Raw genomic sequence first — 27,459 nt, 5'->3', positions numbered from 1 at the left:
CACCATTACAGGTGAGAGTAGTTCAGTCTCTGACCATTCAATCTTTGGATTCTTTAGATGCTCAACAGATGCCAACTATCATGGCAGTTTTGGTGATGTAGTCACCAGTCCCTTAGGAAATTAATTAAGGCCATCAATCTTATTTCATATTGGATACCAGCTTATATATTTATGATTTTGATCACTACCAATAGAGTCCAGCAAATTAGCGGATATCTGCTTTGTATTCACGAACCATTTTTGAGGATCAAATGTGGATACAAATTTTGTATCCACATAGGGCTCTAACTACCAAGTTGGGCTAGATGCAAACCAATGTCCTAGAAGTAAAAGCCTCAATATTCCTCTCTCAAAATCTTAGCCATCTTTAAAAAGGAGCAAATTGACAAGAATTGTTGTGTGAATAATGTGAATATCAAGCCACAATATTTCTGAAACTGTTAACTCCTTTATTGAAGGAGAAATTGAATTCTCTGGAAAGTTTGAGATTTTTACAACAAGCATTGACATTTAATTTGTTTTCTTCCACTGTAATTGAATATACCAATATTGCCATAAATATATCAAATTATGTTTCAGGGATGTCAGTAAGACATGAAATGGGAATACTACACAGATTTTTCTGATACTAGCAAGTACATTGAATTATTTTTAGTGATTTACTTTATTTTAAAAAAGATGTACTTGATAGTAGCAACAACAATCTAAGTTAATTTGTCTTAAAAGTGAATGTAAAATGGCAGTATTGTCATTGGAAATAATTAAGTAACAAAAGCTTAAGTTGACATTTATTTTTCAAGAGTATTAAATGTAAATATATGAGTTTGGAAATACCTCATCAATAACAGACTGCTTTTAAAAAAAATTTGGTTAAAAGTTTTTGTAACTCAAATACAATATGTCAATATTTTCTGTTCTCCGTAAAGCAAACCATTAAGTTTGTGTTCCTCATTCACTTTAGTATAAATTTGTCTGAAGAAATGGATTGCTTCAACAAAAGGAATTAGGTCAATTGTTTGATTTGACAGAATAACATTATTTTAGCATTTGAATAAATATTAATGACTTCTCTGTATATGACCTTTCTATATAATTACTAAGAAATATTTAAAAAATTGTATCTAAGATTTGTGTCTGAAAGACAGATCCCCTTGAATCATTCATCACTTCAATATTATAAAAACGTAGTAACAAAAGTGTAACAAATGTTTAGAAGGATAAAAGCTGAGGAAGAAACAAATAGTGTGATCCAGACTGGCCCTTCAGTTATTGCAAAAACTATTTCTACTTTATCAGCTAATTGTTTATTTAAATATGTAACAGACCTGTACAATGACTGGTTCCAATTATGGTAGCAATTCTGTTTGAAACAACTTTATAGTATTTCTTTAACTCTGAATTTTGAGTTCCATGGACATCCTCCAAACCATACATCAAGAAATATGAATATCATAAGCCAATTGGTTGCTATAAGCTATTCTATACTCATGTATATTAATGCACTTACCAAGCCTTAGAATGTGAATCAGAACTTTTTTCCAGCAGACGCATCTTTTTTCAAAAGTGTCTACAAATTGCTAAATAAAAACTGTATCAAAATCAGCAACAAGATAGTTGTTATTGACTTTCCCTACTGAAATGAAGGAGGATTTGTAGTACACTCATGATAAAATTCAACAAGTATTTTGTTTCTGTAACCTATAAATACTACAAGATGTAACATGTTTATTTGGTTCCCATAAATTAGAAAATCTGGTTATTTCTACAGAAGTTTCCCATAACTCTAAATTAGTGATTTAAAAAACAAAGTGATAATACATCTGAGTGCCTTTCCAAACAATTTGAAAGATCACCTTAACCTTTCTCTAACCTTGCAAAAGTGTGCTTTTTACTGATACATGGTTTTTACAAATATTTGTACACAGTACACTAGCTTAAATATACAAATGGACATGTTAAAGTCATGTGAAGTTCAAGGTACTTCTGGACGAAGGCAGATATTAAGTTAGTTATTTTAATTCTGCATTCCTACACAGGACAAGCATTATCAGAGACTTCAGTTTCCTACCATCATTCACCTGTTGCATGGAGTGGTCAATAAATAATAACTTCCCTGGTCCAGTTTACCTAAAACAGAAGATAATAAACAAAGAAAAAGAAACTATCAAATTATTTGTGTCTGATCCTGATTAGATCTGAGTTGTGATACCCAGTTTTTAACTGCAAGAAAAGCAACAATAAATCTTTATCTTGCTTATCAATAGACACCCCATTTTTCCATGACACACAATTTTCAATATGATGTTTAACAAATAACTTATGCATGGTGCAAAGGTCAAGGTGGCACAGTGGTGGAACTAACCCAGTACAAATATGGGTTAAGAACTCACATGGGCCACCAGATCTTGAACAAAAGGAATCTGTGTGTGTTATGGAGGCAATGTGCCCGGACACTCATTAGGTTCTAGAGCCATGAAATACCCAGTCTAAGTTATATTTTCAGGCCATGAAAAGTAATACAGGATTCTGTTGTGTTGATGTAAAGATTTCAGGAAGAAACCTGACAAAACCAATTACCTCCTTTCTTTGTTTACAGCAGAAGATGAAATAGCTTACTAACTGATATTATAAGTAATGCATGTCACTATGACACAAAACTTGCAGTGATTTGTGTGTTTAGCTACAAGGTGCAATATTTTCTCATGACTGACTCAAAGCACAGTCGCATCCAACTGTAATAGAATTCCATCTCACACAGAGCGCACTGTATGACTTTGAAGAAAGTCTGTATGATTGTAACAAAGTAGTCACCCATCCACTCCTTAAACGTGAATAAATCCATGGGGTAATCAGGCACAGGCGGCATGTAACGGGTTTGTCTTCCTTTTATTCCTTGTTTTTGTTTGAGGACATGCACTTGACTCCAGGCAAAATCCATCCCCTGTTACAAAATAACACAACTATTCTTTTCTTTTTCTTTCTCTTTCTCTTTCTCTCGAGGTTCTTTTCGTTTGCGTTCACTACTTCCAGAGTGTTTTCCACTTGCTGGAGAAGCAGCTCCTTGCACCTGCTGGAAGAAAGACTTTAAAAATCAAAAAAAAAAGCAAAGAAAAAAATGATTCTAAATGCTAAAGGTAGTTTCTGAATCAGCATTGCTGTCTAAAATTTGTATGGCTGGGAAGAGTAACTAATGGAAACTGAAACTTGCTGACTCACTTTAATATTAATTAATTATGCAAACCACAGCCATCAGGTGCAGTCTGTTTCAGTCTGAGGTTTGCTAAAATTAACATGCAAAATTATTTTTTTTTGGCAAGAAAAACGGATACCTGACAGCCCAACTGAAATACAATCCAAGTCCCATACCTCCTATTAATGTGCAGTACTGAGCCCCTAGCCCTCTCCCTATCATACCCCTGTTCCTGACCAGGTTTGGAAAAGTTGGGACTTTTGGCAACAAGGAAGCCACAGGAGATGATTATCAAAAACTAAACTAAGAGGCAGTGGATGCTTTTGCTACCTGAAGCCCTATGGGGCCAACGGGGGGGAAGGGTGAGGTGATTTTACATTGGGGAGAGCAGGCACATGAATTCTTCCTTCCCCACTCCATCAACTCTATTGCAGCTGGCTAACCCCTTTATATCCTGTCCAAAATAACTGCAGCTGCATCAAACAGTGAGGGATAAACACAATAGTTGGATGTTTCTGCTAAAGTGATGAGCAGTGAAACAATGTTATTTATATTGTCATAATTGTGCTTCAGTGTTAACATCCTGTTTAGATTAATAGGTGCAGTTCACACTTCTGAGTTATTGTTCCTTTCTGTCTGCAGACTCAGTTAGCCATTACCATGATAGCTTACTTTCAAATTTTGAAGATTTTTCAAAACTAAAAACGTGGGTTTTTTTCCTCCCTCCCCTTCTTGCCTTTTTTTTTTTTTTAAAGTGATCTTAGAATCTGGAAGAGCAATTTAATCTTAGAGGACCTGGACAGAAAATTCTATTTTCTATTGCTAATTTGATATTTTGACATAAAATTAAGAACAGAATTAAAGCAATTACAAAATCTACTACAAACGAAGGTATTATATAATATAATGCAAGAGCACAAACTCCTATAATGTAGTTTGTGGAAAAGTAGCATAGTTGAATATTATTTAACAGATAACTTGAGGGATATCTTCTCTGATAATTCAGTAGTAACAGTGGACTAAATGAACAGGATAAAGGTAGTCTTTTTTTTTTTTTTTTACACCAAATGCAAAGCATCTATTGCAGCAGGCAATTGCTTATTGTTGAATTAACAAGCAGCAACCTCAAAATGATTTATGTTGGAATATGCTCTCCCTTCTGTGTGCTCCTTTTTATACATTTTTTTGAATGAGAGGGCTTCAGTCAATTTTGAGTTTTCTATCCTCTTTGTCAGTTCTGCAGTCTAATGAATAAATTTGCACCAAGCATTTTTCAGCTTTTATGATTCACTCATACAGAGGTAAATTTTGCATTTCCTGCCTCACATTTGGATGACTTGGAAAGTAACAAGGAAAAATGACTCATAATGAGGAATAAACAGATCTGATTAAGAACTTACTGGGTAAATGTAGGTTGGATAAATGTTTCATTTTTTAAAAATTGGTTTAGTTATCAGAAGTCAGATACAATTAGGTGTGTACAAAATAATCATGCAAAACTGAAAACAGGATTCTTTAGGGACAGTGAAACAAGCAGAACTGCATTCAGTGATATTTCTAGTCATGATGTTGGAGAGGAATAAGATGTTAAAAACTGGTTTTGCTGTAGTTATTAATAGCTGAATAATGAACACTCAATTCTGCATGCTAATTAGATCAAAACATTCAAAATCCAAGAGATACAGGTTTCAGCTTTTCACAGGATTGTCTTATTAAAACTGATCAGCTTTCTCCTCTTCACTAAAAAATTGCTGAAAAACTGCATTGCACTACTTCTGTTTCAATACAATTTCTGTAACTATAACTCTTATCAGCATCCCTATTTAACAGTCTTAGGAAAATCTTGATTTAGAAACGTAGGCCATTAGCAACATGGTTTAATTTAGGATGATGTTGACTGAAATTGATACAGACTTATTGTGCACATTCTAGCAGTAACAAGATTTTTCCTAAAGTTTGTTGTGCAATCATCATAATTCACTCACTGTACAGAGTGGAGTGGCATCAGTGTTATACATCTGAAGCAAGTTCTATGAACACTATTATGATATTTTTGTCTACAACGGTCTCTGAAGCAAAAAGATTAAATAAAATCTGAGGTAAAGTAAGATGTTAGAGAAGAAAATGAAATTGTATCCTTTTCATGTTGAATGAAACTTATCATTGATGTAAAACACTAATAGTAGTAAGAACATGTGTTTTAATGAAGTTACCACAAACTTAATAAATAAAGCTAGTAACTGTACTCCAACCATGGAGTATGCTCTTACCTGGCCCTGAGCAGCAGCTGCAACTGCTTGTTCTTGTTCCTGATAGTACTGAGAAGCTCTCCTATCCTCCTCTTCCTGCAGCTTCTTTGCTAGCTCTAGATCACTGATTCCTTCTGGGATCTGCTCCCAATCGATCTCTTGGCTCTGCTGTTCTTGTTGTAGAGACAATGCCATCAGATAGTCCTAAGAAGTAAACTCATTATTAGTAAACTACCCTAATGATGAGCTAATGTTGTAACAGAATCCATGAATCTCTAAAAATTAGAGCTCCAGGATTCAATATCTATGCTTCCTGGATGGTTCATTATGTTGAATGGCTACTTAAAAGTGCTGGTTAAAGCTTCCATAAGAAGTCAGATCAAGGAAGGAGTTGTGACAGAAGCACCTGTATACGTCCTCTGACTTTATTCTGTACTGCAGTGTATCTACAACAAAATTGTTTTTTAATGTATCCATATGTAAACACACATATAAAAACAGTATTTACCTACAGGCTTACTTTTTAAAATTATGTATATTATCATCTCTCTTTCTAAAGGGAGGTGATAATATAAAGGTTCTACATCTCATTACATGACTGTGTGCAAGCTACTCACTACCAAAAATCTTCATCCTCTTTTTGGAGGCAGAGGACCACTCTGAAAATCTAGCAAAGAGCCTATGACTTACAGACCATCATAGCTCAGTAATATTAACATTCACTTACATTTTGAAAGCATGTAAGAGAATGAAGTTTCACACTGACAAAGTGCTAAAGTTATGTGAACTAGTGATTTTACACCTTCAGAAATATTCATGTTGCAACATATTATCATTCAAGAACAGTACTTTAGTTAGCACATTGCTTGGCACAGTCACCTTAGACCAGCAGCAGAAGAGAGCAAAACTGCAGAAATCCCTTAGAAAAACCATGTGGCGGGGCATGAAGGACAAGTGCAGTAACATCTCTCTCTCCCCAACCCAATTACCATACACTCACATCTTTCTTCTCAGAGAACCACATGGAACTCAGTTTCATGTGAAGCTCGTGTGAAGCCAGAGAAGTGCAGACGCAGGAATCAGCTATTTTATGCATCACATTTCCCCTTCCACTACACACAATAACATTAGTAAATGTTGCTTCAAGGAGCATTAGCTTACACTATGGTTGGTGACGTAAGGAAAACAGAACCCAGCTATTATCTGTACTTGGGGAGAGTCCGTCCCCCTCTGCAGTTCCCTGAAGCCTATCTCCAGCACAAAATCTGTGCTTTGACTCAAGAGTTTTTAATGGATGCACAGACCCTCTGCCTATTGTGAAGACAGCTTCCCCACCCCTTCCACATCTCCACAAACTCCTTAGGGAAGAAAAGGCTATGACCTTCCCAAAAGGTGTACACATTTTTGCATAAGTGTCCCTCTGTCACGTAACTTTCTATTAGAGATGATCACAGATTTTGAATTTAACTCAAAGAAAGTGTCACCGTTTAAATTAGCTACTTCTGATAGAAGGGCTAGTCTACAATACTGTAACTTTTGCAAGGGAATTCTCAAAAAGCTGCACTTTAATAGTTATATTGGATAAAACAAAAATCTTCCATTACTATGAACATCATCCAGAATTTTACTGTATTACACCACTTAAGAACTAATAGAATGTTTTGTAGCTGTCAGTCATTATTTCACAGCTGTAAATTATTTCATATATTATTTGTAATTCATTTAGTTTTTATCTTATCTTCCATAAGTGATAGCTGTCATGGGAATATACCTTTTATCCAAATAAAATAGTTGTAGTAATAGCAAAATAAAAATGTAATTTCTTCTTGACCACTAGAAAAAAGAGTGGCATTACAGTCTTCCAGTTCAGAGCTTTAAAACAGGAGTACATTAAGCATACTTGGGAACTTTTAGTATGTGGCATCAGGGTCCACACAGACAGTTATTGTGCAACAGGCTTGTAAGAGTTAGATTTTCACCCTAGTTTGCCAAGAAGTAAGTGTTCATATAGACATATAGCTGACTTTTGTTCAGCTGTCCACAGCATCAAGGGGCCATGGCAGCCAGGAATTTTGAGAGGTGAAGATGCCCCAGCCATCTCCCTTTTCCTCAGAAATGTCCCTTGCAGTGGGAGCTAGCCATGAAAGGCTGCTATACCAGCTCTATGCTAGTTGGGGATTCCTCTTATCCAAGGAAAATCTTGAAGCGCCCAGCACCGCTGGCCTTCTGGTTGCTTTGAGCTGTAAAATCACAGTGGAGAATCCAACCCATTGAGTTTTTTGGGGTTGCACTAAAGTTTGATTCCAACAAATGCCAGTATAGTATCATTATTCCAAATTTGTTCTCAAGCTTCTTTTGCCTACAATGTATCACCTCACCCTAGCAGAAAAAATTGATGTGCCAGTTTTTTTAACATTTACTTTTAATATACCATGGTTTTATATTTTGCATTACTTCAACAGCTCCAAACAAATTAAATTTGCTAACGTTAATTTCAGATAATGAACTCAATTACAGACATCTGTTTGGGCTAGTCTCTGCTCATACCTGACTAGGCAGTATCACAGATGGCAGTCTTTACAATTTTTCTAAATTTCACTCATGTATTTGCAAGGAATAAGATTATCAGAAACTGTTATAATGAATCAAAACCTACACATGTATAGTGGGAAATGTTAACATGGGGGAGATGAAACACCTTAAATCTTAGATTTTGACTTAAAGTGCTCTTCCACATATGGTTGAAGCAGAACCAGGAAGGGTTGTTGGGTGGCTTGTGGAACTGATATTGTGGGTGAAACAATCTCCTGTCAGTGGTGTTGGTCCCTCCGGCTAAAATTGGACTGAGCAGACCAGGGTCCCCAACAGGGACACCTGGGCATTGGTTGGTATGAGCCTGGTGGCCAGGAGATAGGAAACCATGGGTCAGGATTTTGAAGGTCCCAGTATTTCTCCTGTGAAGAGTATTTAGACTGTCAAATGTAGAGGGCTCAGGCAAGTAAAGATGCTACTGGTATGGATCTTACCACCCCTTCAGCTCTGAAGATGACGATGAGAAGAATGGATAACACTGATTCATGGGTGGTGTTGCAATGGGTGGTGCTGTAGCTCCCGGTGCATTAGGAACTGATGGCGCCACACCAGTTAGTAGAGTTGGTGCTGACTGTAATGCTGAAGTTGACAATAAGGGAGATGAGGTGATATCTTTTATTGGACCAACTTCTGTTGGTGGAAGAGACAAATTTTCAAGCTTCACAGAGCTGAAGAACTCTGAAGCTCAAAAGCTTGTCTCTTTCCACCAAGATATTACCTCACCCACTATGAGTCTCCTATATCCTGGGACCAATTTGGCTACAACAACACTGCAAACAGTAAGGGAGATTATAGGTTCTATTGTATCTAGAAATCAACTGGTGTTAAGTACATGTATGGCACCTTGAGCCAAGGTGGTGTGAATAGGTGGTCTGGAACCAGGTTCTCTCAGGGTGGGATCATAATCTCCATTATAGAACAGGAAAGGCCCTTCGTGTGTGGCCTAGGTTGGCTTGATCCTGCTGCCAGGAGCATCAGTGCTGGAGCCATTGAGGTCCTGGGATTAAACAAGTTGTTTTGTGAACGCACAGTTTTCAGTGCCAGGTGCTTTGGTGCCATCCAGTCAGAATTGGCATGAGACCGAGCTTCGTCAGAAAACGTTCTGGACCAAGAAGTCTCAGCAGATGTTTGGTGCTGTGGGCTGGTTTTCCTCTTAGACAAAGCCTTGTTAAGTGTTCTGCCTCTTGGACCTCCAGGAGTTTTGTGGACTATCTGAGGAGGACACAGACCTCATGGCCTATGGGTTGGGCAGTCATTGCCAGGGCTCTAACAGGCTGTACTTCTGTGGCTCTGAAGTCATCATGAAGACCTGAAAGCCAGCCACCCTGTCTTCCCTGGCCTGAGAACTAAAAGACTTACAAATTGCCCATTTGCTGGGAATGTGTGATTTTCTCAGATAACTGAGGCACTTCCAAATGTCCATCTGAAGCTGTGATACCTCCCTCAGATGGAGCAGTTTTCAATCCAGGAGAGCCGGAAGACACCATATTGTTGGCTATTAATTCCTAACGAACTAACAATAGCAAAAGACAATCAGATAACTATATCTATTAATGGACTAAGCTATGACTACAAATTGTGAAATCAGCGCTAGAACTATACTAATAGAGAAAGGCTGGCAGTCTCTCAGACAATCAGGGCTCCATTTCTAAGCTGAAAGGCAGTGAGAAGCACTGACTAGGAGCTGATGAGCTTCTCCCTTATATGCACTCAATGCAGATCATGAGGACAAGCAAGGTGCATGTACACTGTATGGATACTACTGGCCATAAAGTCTCCAATCTTGAGATCTTGAGGCATATGCACACCATGAGTGGAACGTACATATGGACAAGCACTTGAAGAGAAAATTCCAGAGTATGATTCATTTTTGTTTTTCATATACATTATTAACTTCTTAATACATCAAATCTAACTTCTGGTACCTGAACAGAATATGCTAAAAAATACCCATGTGAAGGGGTGCCGGTAAAATATTTGGGAAATGGGTTTACTTTTGCTACAGAGAAATTTTCAAACACAATCAGCATCAGCCTTACCCTGATCCCAATGAAGTCAGCTGTAGAACTTCCATTGACTTCAATGGGAGCACTTTGGAAAATCTCACCCTACAAACAGTTGGGAAAATGAAATAGATTTACCTGATCAATTTGATCCTGCTGCCCTCTATATACAGTTTCTGGATCTGATGGAGGCCGTAGGTGGAATTCAGAGTCACAGAAATTTCCATCACCATCTACATTGTGTAAACTTTCCCAGACAACTTTCTCTTCTGTAAGGAAACCCTGGTCTGTCACCAGCAGATAAAGCTGACCCTAAATGGAAGGATAATAAGGACAGAATCTATAAAAGGAATAAAAGTGGATATTTACAGCCTGAAACATTTACTTGTTATTCCTGCTAACTATACCTCCATGATCCAGTAAACCAAATGAGAATTATTTAGATTTATGCCCATGTTTTACATTTAAAACTATTTTTATACTTCTGTTATCAGTACAGAGTATTGAGATTTATATTAGTGTCCATTGCCAAGGCACACTGGCAATTTACAGCAATACAAAGAATCCATCAGGGGAGAATAAAACCACGCAGATTATAACTAAAGTTCCCATTCCCTATTAAAAATAAACATAAAACAGATTTTAACTCCCATGGCAGGACTTGGGAGACAAGAGAGGGTCTCCAAATAAGTGGGTCTCAGAGACCATTATTAGATTGATAAATGCTAATGCTTTGAATTGCACCCAAAAGCGAAAAGGTAGCCAATGTGGCTCATACAGCACTTTTATTATGAGCTCACTCCAACTCAAGGGGAGCTGTTAACTTCAGCAGTAGCTGAAGCTTTCAAGTCCTTTTCAGTGGTGCCCAAAGTAGAGCTTACTGCAGCTTTCTAGCCTTCTGGAATCCTTAAAAGAAAAAACTTGAGGACGAGGTCAGGAATAAAAAAAGATGACTGGATGACTGAAAGAATGGGAAAGAGCAGGCCTCATCACCATGGCTGCCATCCCAGGAAGTCCCTGTGACATTAACATGGCTTCCTCACCCTGATCCTGAGAGATGTCCTGACCAGACTGGGCCAAGAGAGGGACCCAGATGACATTATCTCCTTCACTGGCTCTGGCTCAATCCCAAATACCACTTGTGATAAGAGACTGTCACTCCCACCCTCTCACACATCCTTTTCCTTCCCCATCTTATTTTTTTTCCCCTATCCTTCTCCTTTTGCTTTTGGTCTAATAAGAGTCTGGCCTTGGCAGCTAAAACTGTATCTTGCAACATTGTTGTAAGCCTGTGATCAGAAATAGGCAGATAAAAGCAAAGGCCCAAAGAGCCTGATACGGGTGCAAGTTTGCCAGGTGTTGGAGTGGCTGATAAAACCATGTGCTGTGTTTGTGTTTTTCAGCAGTGAAGTTGCAAAAGTAAGCACCAAAAGAGACAGAAGCTGCATTTTCTATCATTGCTTTCTTCTCTCTCTCCACTTGTGTATTTGTTTTGTTTTGTCTTTTAGGAAATTGGATCAGATTTTAACAACTATAGCTCCAGCCCATTTCAACTAACTTCTTCTCTTTTCCCTCAGAAAGGACAGTTTTTACCTCTTTAATACCATGTAAGGCCTGTTCTACACTAAAAATGTAGGTCAATTTAGCTACAGTACTCAGAGGTGTGAAAAATCCACACACCCCTAACTGCTGTAGCTATGACGACCTAATCCCTACTGTATATACAGCTAGGTCGACAAAAGAATGCTTCCATCAATCATCAACTGGGGATATGGTATTCCTGCAGCAAAGCAAAAACCCCTTCCATCGCTGTAGTCTATATCCATACCATGACGTTATACCGACACAGCCACAGCACCACATAGCATAGCAATGACCTAAACAACAGTAAAACAAGGATGGTGGCAGGGGTGGGCTCCTTTTTAAAAACACTCTCCAGCTAAAGGGAAAGAGATCAAGGGACATTAAAATGAAAGCATTATATTTCAAATGCTTTAACTCTTTATTTTCTGTATCTTTAATAACAGGTTAAAAGGATATTTAATGGTGCGTTTCCCACTCTACCAAGCAGGTTAAGGGGTCTGTATCCCAAACCTTGAACCTTGTTTAAAACTGTTTAATGCTGGACAATTACAGGGTCATGTTAACACTTCTGACTCTTTAGGCCCATTTATTCCATGAAAATTAATGGTCCACCACCTTCATGTATTTTTATGAGTATCAAAGTGTGCAAGTACCTGCACTTTACAGACAGAATGTTGCCATCCTTTAATTACATTATGCTAATATAAAAGTGCATTCATTCATTTTTAAAAAAATGTAAAGACAATACTTCAAATCTTTGGCCCATGGAAAGCATGCAGCAGACCAGGAATCTGCCTAATTTTCTTTTCTATAGCTCTCAAAAATCTTTTGAAACAACTTACAACATTTATTTTAAAAAGTTAATTAATTTTTTTATTTTATGCAAGAAAAAAGCCTGTGAAATCTGATTGTCACATACTAGATTAAAAGATTGCATTAATTTACTAACCACAGACTACAATTCAAGCAAATCTGAAGGGTTTCAACTGTGACATAGAATTTTAATTTAATTTTTAGACGCGTATTGCACATAATCCTAAATATGTTGTGTAACAATTTATGTACAGTAACTTTAGTTAGCCAAATTTATTTTGGGGGTTTTACATAGAGAAATCTCATTCTGGAGCATAGATTTTTGAGGACTGATGGTGGAAGAAGTTCTGAAGTTTCATACATAAACTCTACAATATTGTGTAAGACAGATCTTCCATAAGGGATGGATTCTTTCCTATCTGTGAGTGGACACTTGAAACAGTTTCTCTTTTGTGACAAGGAGAAAGAAAGGGTAGATTTTTTTTAGTGAGTTTTCCATTTGCGTTTCAGAATAAATATAAAAATGGGACAGTTTTATATCACTCAACCCCACCCCCACGGCAATTGTTTTTCCTGCTTGGATGTTTGAAATGGTAGCAATGCCCGTAGAGATGGATTAGTAGGTTGAGTGCAACTAAGGTGGTCAACAGTGCAATTTATTTCATGAATATGACCATCATATGCATGATCACAGTTTTTTCCCCCTTAGAATGTAATGGTCATTAAAGACATCAAATGAATAGAACAGCTGCAGTACTGGCAAAAAATTTTTGCAAGTGTTCCTATGTACACAAATAATGACACCTTAAACTTGATCTAAAGAGCCCACCCTTCAGGAATGAGAAAGTAGTTCAACCTCCAGACAAATACAATACTTGGGTTCTGCTAAGACTATCAACAAAGATACCAATTGTATATTTTTGGGTTTTTTTTGAGATGTCACTAAAACCTGGGCAGAAAACAGGTATTTTCATGCAGCCATCAAAGAACCATGAACTTCACTCAGTATCAGTTTAGTGAACATTCAGATAAGTGATTCTCTGCTAGAAGGCTTGGAAATTCAGGATGAGTGTCCTGATCCAATTAGTCCCCCTTTATATTTCTCTTTAACATCCTTGTGATTCAGAATTTGGCTTATATTATAGGCAGCCATACTACAGGAAACTGAGTTGCACTGAACAGCTCCTACTGCTTACATACATATAAGAGTCTCTCTACAACAGTTCATTTTGACAGTCCATCCCCCCCCCCCAAAAAAAAAAAAAAAATAAAAATAAAGGCAGAAGAGAGAAGTATCAGGGATTTTTAACTGGTTAGCTGACAGGCAACATTGATGCTATGTTGTTTATCAAAAGATATTCATTTAATAGCTAGAACTTCAGTATTACTAGCCCCAAAACTGGTGGCATAACCCTCTCACTCAAATTCAATTAACAATACTACAAGAATCTGTAACAGCAGCAGGAGACAGACCCAATATGTCACATGCAGCTAAAAACTTCCCATTTAATGATTTTCTATTGTTTGTGTCTTTGGTCTTGCCTACCCTATAGAAAAGACAATATTAAAATTATTAATAACTCATGTCAAATAGTAATGTTTTCCTTAGTGAGGACAGAACATTATGGACCAGATCATGCCTTGCAATGGGGGAGAGGCCACAAGGAAACTTCACGAACTTGCAAGGGACAGAAATTGTCATACTTCTCTACACTGGCTATTGAAACCAGCTGGTTGCACAGGACAAAAGCATATCCGGCATCATCCTAAGGGATACAGCAGCAGGCATACTCTGCGCACTAGGGAACTCCCAGGAGGGATTGGACTGCCTTCAACATGTGCCTGTGCTTATCTAATTTACACAATCTTTGGAAAACCACTATTAATATTAGACTATTGCCTACCTTTTATTTGTTTTCTATCTATGTTGTGAATGTATGTGAACCAGAAAACACAGCTATTTTAGTTCTAGCTCCAACATAGAGCAAACATTTTAGGGGCAGGTTCAGATCCAAGTACTCAGTTCAAATGTGCAAAAGTTTAAAGGATGTCAAAATCTGACATTTCTATTTTGTCTCATTCCTAAAATGAACCTCTCCATAACTGTAGTAAGCTTGCTATAGTACTGTGTAATTCTTTGTAGGCCATTACGTCCAGTTATACAACTTTCAGCACAGCTATGAGACTTAAATAAAAACCAAGAACATTAAGCTCAGTAATGCCATTGCCAACTGATCTTGAAAACAGAAATAATGATGAGACTGGGTTATAACACTATGGTCGATGGTATAAGGATGGATAACTGCCTCGCAAGAAGTGTGTAGTTGATGTGATGAATCCGTTTAAGTGATTGTGGTCTGCTTTTCGGGCCATGCCTGCTGAGAGACTACAATGGATTATACATTATTTAGTATAAATGTTTTTATCAGAAATGTGATGGAATGTTAAGAATTCATTGTTTATTAAAATATGCAATTAAAATCAATACAAAGATGAAGACAGACTGATGTAGTAATGTTTTAGAAATACACATTTCAAGGGCCATGAAGCTAGCAGTGAACATTACTATATATTTTGCAATAACAGTTGTCATCAGAAAGTGAATAGAAGAAAAGGGTTTAAAAATTAGTCACAGGCACACAAAAGATATTTATTTTTAGTAGAAACTAAGCCTATGCAATAATTATGAAATATTAAATATTTATCCCGAAAGTCTAAATCTTCATATATTCTTGACATATGCACACAGTTTAACCACACATACAAAGCTCAAGTGTAATTGTGAAAATAGGTCTGTTTTGATAATAGGATTATTATTGGCCTGAAGAACCATCTAATACTTTTCTGTTTGTAGATAAATCTGATAAGTGCAAGGACAATGAGCATAGGTTATGGTATATCTTGATTATGCATAGTTATAATTATGCACCAACTCCAAGTACTCAGGGCCGTATTATCCATTAGGCACAATAGGCACAGTGCCAAGGGCCTACGAAACTTTCAGGGCCTACGAAAAAAATTTTTATATATAATTCTTTATTTTTATTTTAAAAAACTATTTATTAATACCTTAAAATCAAATTAGTTATTTTGGTCGGGGGGCCTATGAAGGCAAGTGTGCCTAGGGCCTATGAAGGTCTTATAATGGCCCTGCAAGTACTCACAACACATCTACTGGTTCTATTGGTTTGCGTGACACTTCTAACAATAATTCTATATACTGATTACTTGTTATAAAAGTGATTTACAAAAGACTTCACACAGTATTTTTTGTTGTTGTTGTTGTTCGTTTATACGTTATAAATCCAATTAGCAAGTTTCCATCAGCTTGGAAAACTGAAAAGTAAAACTACACTCTGTCTTAATAACCTAGTATTTGAAAGATGAACATTTTAGGCCTGATCCAAAGCCTTTTGAAATCAATGGAAATATTCCCATTGACTTCAATGGGCTCTGGATCAGGTCCTTTTGAGTGTTACAAAAATACTCTATGTTGAGATGAACAAACCACATTATTTTGGGAATAATATACAGTAGCTCAGTGCCAAGTTACAGTAACTATCAGAGAAAATTGAGAGAGATTGTGATAGAGAAGTGTACTTGTTTTTGGAAAGTACTATAAAACATTTGATTTGAAGGTCCTGATCTCTAAGAATAAAAGTAGTACTATTATCAGACAAGCACAAGTATTTGAACAATTTAAATTATATTCAGTGCAAAACGCCATTAATGTTGTGTCTAATCTCTCAGATTCAAATAGCTCACTCCTTTTATTGAGATAAAGCTACTGATGCTTAAAAGAAAAATGTGTTTCTATAACATACGTAGAACTTGGATAAATACTGTGCAGATTTCTTAATACAGAAACAAAATATCTTTTTAACCTATAGAAAATCACCACAAAACACACTTGACGATTGAGGCAGGAAATTAATTTCCTGTTACTTTTCTGTAAAGGAAACATAGGTAGAGTGTGTAAGCAGTCATATCAGAGGGAAATAGTCCAACTGAACTAAGATATCTTACCAGAGCCCCTCATTACAGTCCTGTTTTTCCTTGATTTGGGGGATTATCATTTGCTGTATTTATTATCTGTGTAATGGAAAGCAGAGGCAAATCTCAAAAAAAAAAAATTACATCTTTAACAGTTTTAAAATACTATTGCATAATCAAAGGCCCCCCAAACCAAAAACTGCTAGAAAGTTAAGCATGGGGACAGAAGAGATGAATGCTCATGTGCAAATGTACAAAAAAATTCTAGTGCAATGTGTTATCAAAGTGATCAGGAAACTGTCTATAGTTTTATGAAACTGTCAATTTATTTTCCCCATTATTTTATGCAATAATTAAAATTTTCCCACCAATTCCTCTCTCTCTATATATAACACCTCTTTATGAACACAAGCAGAAACGCACAAACAACACATCACAATACTCATTTAAGCTTTTAACTTAACAAGCAATGTCGGGTAATAGAGTATGATGTACCCTATACATTAAATTTTAATCATACAGTTTTCCCCAGCAGAAACATTAAAGTTTGGTTAAAAGACTTAATTTATGCAAACCTACATTCCTTACATGTTACAATGTCTATTCATCAAGTTAGGCTTGAACTGGTATTTTCTTCTGAAATGATCGTATGAAAATTTGAACATCCAGAGAATTATACTATGACTTTTATAAACTGATAAAACAAAATCCAAGTTCTTTGGAGAGGGAGATAATTTTTTCACTCTCTTATGTTAAATCTCTGACGAAGGCAATATTAGCTCCCTTCTTACAACTGCTGTTGCTATATATTTTATGTCTTCCTTTAATATGAATGATGTGACTGAAAATTAAAAGTGCATTCATTACTGACTGAAGAATGCTTGTAAATATACTTTTGCAGTCAGGGGTCATTTAATACATGTATTAGTTTAAGTGACGTAGGTATCAGCATGAAATTAAAATCAAGTATCAAGAGATGTCTATTTACTGCATAAAAGCATAACGTGTGAAGATACCAGTAAGAATGATATTTTAATTTCATTTAACTCTCCAAACAGTAACATACAACACTGGTCCCTGTCACTCTAGGGCAAACAGTGCAAAGCTTATGTTTTCCTCTACATTTTGTTCCTTTTTGTGTTCATATTTCAAGGACTCTAAATCAGGTGAATAATATATATACAAAACTAATCAAAACTTTGCTTTTAGAGGCTCCATTGTAAGCATTCCAGTGTACATGTGTTCTCCTAATATGGCCCAACCCAAAAGCCAATCCAGATGACATCTTCATTCTGTAGCCTGTGTAGGATTCTATTCTTTAAAAAAAATCAGCTAGCAGAGGTGTCTCATGAGCTGTGTCTAAACTAAAGAAGTGCATCAATGCAACTTGCACTACAGATGAACACTCAGTGCATCAATAGCATCTATCATCTATTGGTTGATCACAATTCACCATGTCTACAAACAAAACATGCTGAAAACTGTTGCACTAGCATTGGACTGTGGGCAACTATCCCACAGCTCTTCACAAACCTCTCTATTCACTCCTTCGTCCAGTAAATTTGTAAAATGTAAAGTGCCTAAATGTGTACATATACACAAGTTGTATGCACATACACATTTTGAGTAAAGTTTTCAGAAGACCCTAGGTGACCTAGGAGCCTAAGTCCCCTTGACTTTAAAGCACCCAAGTGATTTTTGAAAATGGGAATTGGACACTTTTGAAAGTTGTCTTTATGCATACACAGATATAAGCACTTATATTACAAGTTAAATGAGCAGGCTGCAGGAAACTGGGGATTTGGTGAAAGTTATATGGTGCAGCTCCAACCCCAACATATTCAGACTGTTTTAGTACTGCAATGAAGCACAGTGATCTGATGCAGAATACAATGGTGGTAAGCTTTGCTCTGAGCATGAGCAATTGCCACCATGCCAGTACTGTCTGTGAGCTATTATGTGCACTTTATGTGGACATGAGGTTGCTAGTGTATGCAAGGCTAAAATTTATCTAATGTACACAAGACTTTGAAATGCAACAAGGCAATGCAAGTTAGCTGGAATAGCCTAAAAATGTAAGTTCCAGAGCATCTCCTGCATTTTGGTCTCGTATGGTCAGACACCATACTTTTATTGGTTGGCAAAAGCAAGGTTTTCAGCAAATATTTATATCCCACTTTGGAAGCACAGGTTACAACTCAACTCCATAGTTAGAGTTGAATTCCATTTTGCACTTAAAGAGATTCAATATTTGTTTTTTATGAAAAACAGCATGTTCTCCCCAAGCTTACAGAATTTACTTTTTGAGTGTTGAATTAATTTTCTGAGAATTTAAAATTAATCCATGAGAGTTAACATTAGTTAAAATTGGGTTCTATAAGAAATTAGCATCTCTATTTTTTCTTTATTCTAGATCATTTTAGCAGAATAATACACGCTTAAAGATTTTTATGTAGTTAAAATTAATGACCATTATATTTAAAGAAACTATGTTGTAATTAGGTAAAATTATTAACAATTATATCTATTTATTATGGTCATGTAGCCTACAGCTTGGCTCAAGTCAGCAGCTCAGGTAACTTAAGTGCATTGTGACATTAGGGTAACTGGAGATTAGCATATATTTCAGCTATCTTTGAAATACAGTAAATCAATTGCTTTCCTTATTAAAAGCATCTCAACCTCAAAATACAAGAATGATGTTGAGTTTTGGGAACAACCCAAACGCTCAAGGACACAAGTGCATACATCTGATGTACATGAAAGCTGTATAGCAAGGTTGACATTTTTAAGCTACCAAAGCTATAAAAATTATTCTTTCGAAAAGGTTTGCCCTACAAATTCTTGTACTAATAACTTATAAAAAGGTTAACATTCCAAAATTCAACACATTTTCCCAAATATATTACATACAATGGAGAAGTAAACTGCCCTCCTTTTTGAATAGGTGGATTGACTTTTTTTTAAGAAAAAGTACAACAGCCCTCCCCGCACTATGGGGAAATGGAACAAAAATAAAATGACAAAATTCTTAAAGTGGTATGAAGCTCACTATTTCTGGACCTGGCTTTATGTTCACTCTTCAGTGCTTCTTTAGCTAGCTGGAACTTTCCCGAATGTTCTTGTATATATTCCTGCAGCTTCAGGTTTTGGGAGATTACCCATTTGCTACAATTGTGATTTAAAAAACAGCTAATATGCATTACCAATTAGTTGTCAGGTCTCAAAACATAAGACTTTGAGAACATGGGACCAAAACCAGCCCAGGGCACAGCCTGGGGGCTGGATATTAGGAAAGCCAGAAAAGAGAGACCCTCTCACACAGTGCAGCAGTGTGACCACCACCATCACCTTCTCCTCTTCCTGCCAGCTACTACAGTACTGCTGCTGTAAGAATCATTAAAACTTGCAGAGATGACATTAGATCCAATTGGGGGATACAATAGGACAGATGCAAAACTTTAAGGCAAAATGTCATAATTGTGACTTTGTGCATTTGGCGCACACACAAAATAGTCTTGAAGGTCCACAGATGCTTGGGTTTTTAGCAAACAAACTCCATTTTGAACTTCCTTGGATTGGAAGAGTAATAATCCAGTAGTTTAACCACTGCATGTCCAGAATGGACAGAATCCTGACTTTTTGGAGGTATGATAACAAATGAAGTAAAGAATTTCTCCACTGAGGAAATTGGGACAGTTTTTGAGTATCTTACAAATGCTTCAACATAGCTAAAAGTCCTTCCTAAATACAGAAGCACTATTTAAAATGTAGAGTGGCTGGGAAGGTTCAGAAACTAAGAGCCTTAGGACATTACGAAGATGGCCCAGTAGCTGGAAATGAGGGGACTTTAGTGATTTTGAAATACAAGAATCCTGGAAACACCTTAATGGTTAGATTTTCCAGAAAGGACAGGATTTAATTTCCCAACTTCATCTTTGTTTAAATGGGACAAGAGAATCTGATTCAGTAACTGTTCCTGCTTCGTTTATCACAAAAGAGTAAGAATACCAAAAGTAATGTCTGGACCTATTACAAGGGCTGGAAGAACAGGAAGGCCTGAACTTTCTGTTCAGCTGATAAGACATTTTCAGCAAGGTCATTCATGGCTTTATAAAGTCTCCCGAAAAGATGTCCCTCCCTATATAGAAAGGTCACAAGCTTGAATTAAGCAGTGAGTTAGTATCTTGTCCAAAAGCAAAGCCAAGTGGACTCTTCTTGACAATAAAAGGATATCCATAATATGGCATGGTAAAGAAAACATTCTGAATCCATATAATGGAGTTAAGAGGAAGCTAAACCATAGTGAACTGATAATTTGTGGAACTATGAAGCAGCAGCTCTTGCAGGAGAAGCCAAGAGCTCTCCATTTTATTAAGTATATAGGCTATGTAGAAAGAATGAACTGACCTGGTTAGATGGGTTACCATAGATCCATAAGATTTATGGGGACTCCATTGACTCTTTCAAGTAGATCCAATGGGATCCAAGCAGCCACCACAGAAACTATTTTGAGCGCTGAGGACCAGCATTTCACATTAATATTTGGAGCTTATAAAGACTGGCAGCATTAGCAGGAAAGGCAAATTTAATATCACGAGCATGTTACGAAGGTATTTTCTGACAGTCGCAGATGAATTGCATTCTCAGGTTTTTCTTCCTCTACCATAAATAAGAGCTCCCCTGTAGCAATGTATAAGTGGCAGGTTTAATTCTAAGCATTTTAGTAATAATTTCAGCATAAACAGGAAATTCATCCAACAGAAGTCAAAGTCCTTCAGTATCTCTTAAGATTTGGAAGACTCAATACCCTTATCATCATCATCATCATCTACAAGGTTATGACAGAGGATGAGAAAAAAGAAGGCCCTTTTACCTAGATTATTAACTCTTCATAGTTGTCTCTAATGAGATTTTCCTCATCAGAGTTTGGCTGAGCTGAAGTCGAGGTCATGCTCTTGGAAGGTGGTACAACAAAAATAGTGCTAGCCTTTATAGTAGAAGCTGGTTTCTTTGTTTTAAAGGGAAGCTGGGTAAGAGGTCATGTCTGCACCTCACGTCCACAACTGAATTATCTATAATGAAAACTAAATTGAGTAGAAAGAATAGAGATGCACTGCGTCCCTTCTGGAAATTAGAAATAGACTGAGCAGAATTTCCTACCTCTTCTGTAGGTTTCTGTGCTGCCAAGACAGGATTGTCAGAACTCCTGGCTGATCTTGAGGTCAAAGGTCCTGGAACAGCAGGAAGCTCCAAGTCAGTGTCACCTGATGGTTTGATGTCCTCAGAGCAACAGAGGCAAATAGACCCAGCAGCTGTGGGTTGAAGAGGCACTCTGCAAGTTAGACATTTCTTGTCCCCTTTTCTTATTTTATCTGTTGACTCAGAGTAACTTTTTATTTTTCAGTCATGACAGAGCAAGTGTGCTCTTACAATCTACTCTGGGCAAAAGCCGGAGAATTTATGGGACAAGAATCCTTGAGGCCAAACTTTTTGGAGCAATTTGATTGATCCCTGTGTCACTTGCATGACAAGAGCAACTGACAAACATGCCACACCAGTGTATCAGGGACTGCAGAATGGAATAATATTTTAATATTCTAATTTTCAAGACCTCTAGTGTATTTCCATGCTTGTTTGTAGCACATTGGCAAGTTTAGCTTCATGCTCATTAAGTGTGATGGAACATAAAACTTAATCTGGAAACAATATAAGCAATATAGTGGATTTCTGACTCTCTAATCCCATCTCCCCTAAAACTATTTGTAAAGTACTCTGTGCACTGGAAACTAGCAATAATGTGTGTGTTAGGAAGAATGACAAAAATTACATCCCCATTCTTTTCTCATCAATGATACGCATTCAATCACGCATCCTCCAATTCCCAACAACCTTAATTCTGCTGCTGACTATATTGCATTTCAGCCAAAGAAATCTTCTTGTCTTAAATTATATTTAAATGTTTTGTTCATCTCAGAATTGTTGAGTTAACATTTCTATCACTTCTCAATTAGAACAGAAATCTGATGTGTGAAAGCAATGCTGGCTTTAGCTCAATTACTGCTGGCTTCAGCTCAATTGCTGCTGCCAAGGTTTGGAGGTCAAGCATAAACATTAAGAGCAAATTGTATTACTGAGTAGAAGATCAGTTTTTATTGATTTGAATAACAATATTTTATAGCATCTTGTATTTTGTTTCAATAGATTACTGAAACTTTGGAAATAAATGTGGCAACAACAACAAAAAGACTTTGTGGTTAGTTTTCATTAGTATGAGGCCTTTGCGCTAATGTCTGCCATCTTGCTTAGATCATCTCATACACAGAACAATGCTTACTTTTTTCCCAAGAGTCTCATTAAAAAAATAACTAGTTTGTTGATAATTTGGAAGTTAAGATGCTTTCCTATCAAACATTATATCATAAGAACCATATGTCCTACACTAACTTCCTTTAAAATCTCAAAGGGATTATAAGATGTGCAACTTTACCAGTCAGCTGGAACGTTATATTGGCCCTTCTTGTTTTAAAAACAACTACATTCACACTGTACTCTTCTAATCAAACAAGGTGTCTTATGTTCCATAGTGCTAGTTTGAATTTCTGGAAAAAAAGTGAGCCATTCAGTAAAGAACTTACCAACCTTTAGAGATCAACAATGTGAAAAAACTGTAGTTTTAAAGAGTATGGCCAAAATTTTCAACATTATATGCCTGAAATTAAACATCCCATTGAAGCCACTGACACCATAGTTTGAAATGTTTTGCATATAGGACATTCCAAATCATGCTATTGTACTACTTACGTTTATTTATAGTAAGCATTAAGAAAATTACATTATGGGAACTAAAACTGAAGCTGGACTTTACTGTACTAGAAGCTCACTAACTAATAGTAACAACTGATGACTGTTAATTAGTGATTTTTTGAATTAGTGAGTGAACAAACAAAATAAGTATAATGCATCAAAATGTACCTTGTTTGTTTATTTTTATAGCTATAGTTTAGTTTTAATTATTCTCTGCAGTATTTTTCTAGAAAATAATGTAGTTTTAATAATAGGTTATCTAGTAAAAGCACAAGGCTTTTGAATCTTTGAGAATTGGGGGACACTCTTTTTTGAGGGGCATAGATAAAAACCAATGAGCAGAGGTTAACAAATTATGTGAATTAACAAGGATTTTCCATACTAGAGAACCAATTTTTGTTGCAATCAAATTTAGATATCCTTTTACCTTACAAAAATTCTATGGTGAATGAGCATAATAAATACCCAGAGAGATACAAATAATTCTTCCCCCCAAAATTTAAGAAAAGGATTTTCAGTAATTTTATTTGGAGGGCTAAACCTCTCAGGGCACTTTTTTTTTCTGATTTGTTCTATTAATATGTCCCTGCCTTGAATTAAGACTGAGGTGCACACACTAATGTGTTTGCATGATTATTCTGTACAGGTTGCATCAAAGTTCACCAGACAATTTCTTCCTTTAAGTGTAGGTACCATGTGCACTATATTTTATCGTGCAGAAAACTTAAATAGATAATAGTATATGAAATACAGTGAGCTATAGTAGAGGGGAGTTACTCCAGCTACAGTTTTAACAGAAATAATAAAGTAGATCAGTTTCATTTGCTGTCTAAACCCTAAAATGACTTTTAATTCAAGACTACTGATTTTTTATGTTATATGAATCCATGAAAAAAACCCATAAACCTCAAATCTTTAAGACACTCCCTTGAAATTAACATCTGCTCTCCATCATCAAGATAAACAGAGACAAACATATCTAACATCATAAAAAAACCAAAAACAAATAGAATGCTATCTTTTGCCTAACATACTTAATAAAAATTTAAGTCAGATTTTTAAAGTTAGGCATGGCACAATACATCTGCACATACCAAATTTATGTGCAGGACCTATATGTACACACATGCCCATTACTCAACTAATCAATCATACAACCGACACAAATACCTGACATGGACATGTATATTAGGTATGTCTATTAATATTTTAATTACGCACAAACTGAATGTAATAGCAAATTTTAATTTTAAAGAATTGTTCAATACACAACTATAGCCAGTAAGTATGTATATAGCATTATAAGTATGTGATAAAGAATCTGCTCCCAATTAAGAATTCCTTAGAAATATAAAAGTTTTATTCGTGAAGTTTTCGATCACATTTCCAAAGTACTTACTGGGACTCCTTCATGGATAAATTAATGGTTCTACTGGGATAACTCTTATTAGCTCACACAGTTTTAAAACATGAAAACAAAATGTTGATTTGAAAGTGTGCATATTAGTCTTTAATAACCCATGCTGGGAAATTATTCAGTCACACTTCACTCAAAAAAGTAATTTACTATTTATGATATTTTAGATTGTTTATATGATGAAAAGGCAAAAATTAAAAGTGATGGAAAATATACAAAAATATACAGTAGAATCTCTCAAAGGCACAGTAATGACTAGAAGGGGTCCTTTGTGAATCAGGAAAAAGTAAGTAATTAAAACCAAGGATAATGCACCACAAAACGTACTTTGATAATTAAATAGGTATACTTTAATCTTAATAATTTATAAGAATATTTGTGTACAGCACCAGTGAACATTCAATTATTGACTAATGTTGAATGTATTGAACAATACAAATATTGTCTTTATTTTTACAAGTCTTTGCTATCCATAGCAAAATTGGGATGGACTCCTGGATTGTGTGCAATTTAGTGAAGTCTAAATCAATGAGATTCTAATGTATTGCTATATGTTAAACAGAATTTTCGAAGTCTACAGTACCTTTCATTTGTTGGATACCTATAAACAGGATCGGAGTAAAATATACTGATGGACAACATATGACATTTTCTAGATATTTTAAATTCAATTTAAAACAAGATTTGTTTTCAGTCTTACAAACGTATTTTTAGTAATAGGTACTCTTCATTTCCTGTCCTAAACCATACTGTATTATTGCTGGTCACTTAAAGAGGTGTTGTATTTAATCCCAGAGGTGCAGCATTTTCTTGTTATATCTCACCATATAAATTATATTCAAGTGTGCTAAACTGGTAATGCACCCAAGATGGAAACGAAAAGCCAAGTTTGACCTCTGATCCAAATATTGGTCTCTGGCTAAAAACAACACTGTTCCCATGTGCAAATGGATAGGAGGACAGAATTTGACACATTATATTTCACTAGTTAAAAAAAGGGAAGCATTTCAGTCCATTCTGAACAGCAGAAACACAACAACTTAAATTACAATGCTATAAGTGAATGTAATGCATTTTTACTATTATTTTAAATATCACTTTCTCTATTGTGATTGGCTGATTTTACTTGGAATATTGCTCTAAATCTCATCCATTTGCTGTTCAAATAGTTGGTGCTTGCACGATATTTTATTTTTCCTTAAAAAAACCCAAACCCATTAAATATTTCTCCTGCCCCTGCTCACAGAAGAAACTGCCTTCTCCCTCCGCGCAATGATTTGGTCCACTTTTTTTTTTTAAACTTAAATAAAAGTAGCATCTAAAGTCTTAAAATTGCACATCTCATTCAGGTCACTAATTATTCATTTTGAAAGTAACAGACCAGTAAACATTTGGTAAAACCATGGAAACACTTGTTTCTCCATCAGAGATTTCACTGGCCATGAAGCCACAGAAACATAACTGAAGACCTATAAGATCTCCTGGAATATTAGGTTATATTATGAGACAATATGTTTATAACCATAGGGATGTCTCATCTCATGGAAGAAATTCCTATTTCTCTGGCTTTACTTCTAGCTGCAGAAATTCTAAATAGCTGCTGTCAAGAAGAGTTTTAGCCCATACTATCATCTGAGCAGTGATGCCTAAGGCTGTGCACAGATATTTGTATTCTGTCCATATTTTGGATATGAATAAAATCTGAATTTATCTAAATTTGACTATGAAAAAATTTGGAGGCACAAATTCCGCTTTTCCTTCCCACAATAGGGGAGAAAGGGAAGGCTTATAGGAAGAAACTAAAATTCAGCAGAAGATCTAGCTTCTCAACTCCAATTCTATCCAGATTTCTATCCAGTATTCAGAGCCACACGCCCCTCATCAAGTTTACTGGGGGCCTATTTTAGCTTGCTCCCTTGTTGGCTTGGGATGCAGAAAAAAATCTGTAACTGTTCTTTGTTGCTGTATTCCACATTTGCTTACTGCAAAGCATGTATTTTTTTTCTGAAAAGTTAGTAAAAATGACTTGAGAGCCACAAACACCACTGATTCTATACCAAGTTTGCACATAAATGTTGGTCAGTTTACAAGTAAAATGTTATTCAAAGCATCAGATCTACAAATTCAAATTCAATCTAAAAGTCAAACTGGCTTTTTCTACTGCTTCACTAGTACTACCAAATGGGAAAAAATTTACCTTATCACTAACCTTAAAAAGTAGTAAATAAAAAGTGGCAAGTTCATTTTTGTAAGTAATGTTGCATTTTTGGGGCAGTATGGTAATGATTTGTAAAACTGCTTGTGTTCTAAACAAACATGCATCAATAAAAAGGAGATTCTATCTGCCGAATTCTGCCCTCCATCACACTGTCCAACATCACTGTACATTTAACCTGTACTCCTTCTTATGTTTTCCAGTCTACAAAAGACACTGATACAAAGATAACTGATACATACTTAAATACAATGTAGTCAAAAAAAAATTTTTTTTTTTTTTTAAGCAATTATTAGCACTATTTACAAGGCACAATGAATACACATGAATTAAAAAAAGAAGGCTTCTTTACTAAAATCTGGCTAACACTCAGCTGCAAAGCTTTAATATAGAAAGGCAAAACTTAGGTCTTGTCTACACGAGCATTTATGCCAGCAAAATTTTTTGTTGCTCAGGGTTGTGAAAGCCTCCCTCCCCCGCCCGAGAGACATAAATTTTGCCAGCATAAGCACTAGTTTGGACAGTGCTATGTTGGCGGGAGACACTCATTTAGGTGGTTTTATGTCGATGGGAGAGCTCTCTCCCATCAACATAAC

General features: G+C 36.1%; 1 protein-coding gene across 4 annotated transcripts in view; it reads right to left on the bottom strand.

The window, feature by feature from the left end:
- Positions 1 to 1,703: 1,703 nt before the first annotated feature.
- Positions 1,704 to 27,459, bottom strand: part of MINDY2 (MINDY lysine 48 deubiquitinase 2) — a 70,502-nt gene continuing 44,746 nt past the window's right edge. Inside the window, exons 7-10 of one of the 4 annotated variants that reach the window (XR_010921332.1) lie at positions 10,173 to 10,346; positions 5,461 to 5,643; positions 2,578 to 3,082; positions 1,704 to 2,127 (exon numbers count right to left, since the gene is read on the bottom strand). Coding sequence is in view for 3 of the 4 variants with exons in the window: in XM_067555946.1 (XP_067412047.1) it covers positions 2,945 to 3,082; positions 5,461 to 5,643; positions 10,173 to 10,346 (495 nt within the window). In the remaining variant the exon portion in view is untranslated. Of the gene's footprint in view, positions 3,083 to 5,460; positions 5,644 to 10,172; positions 10,347 to 27,459 lie in introns of all 4 variants that reach the window. The other 3 variants (XM_067555946.1, XM_067555947.1, XM_067555948.1) reach the window with 3 other exon arrangements.

This window comes from Emydura macquarii, unplaced genomic scaffold (assembly GCF_026122565.2).
Source record: "Emydura macquarii macquarii isolate MOO-44397 ecotype Brisbane River unplaced genomic scaffold, CSIRO-AGI_Emac_v2 contig_1644, whole genome shotgun sequence".
NCBI classification, from domain to species: Eukaryota; Metazoa; Chordata; order Testudines; family Chelidae; genus Emydura; species Emydura macquarii.
This window is presented reverse-complemented; position numbering and strand designations above follow the sequence as displayed.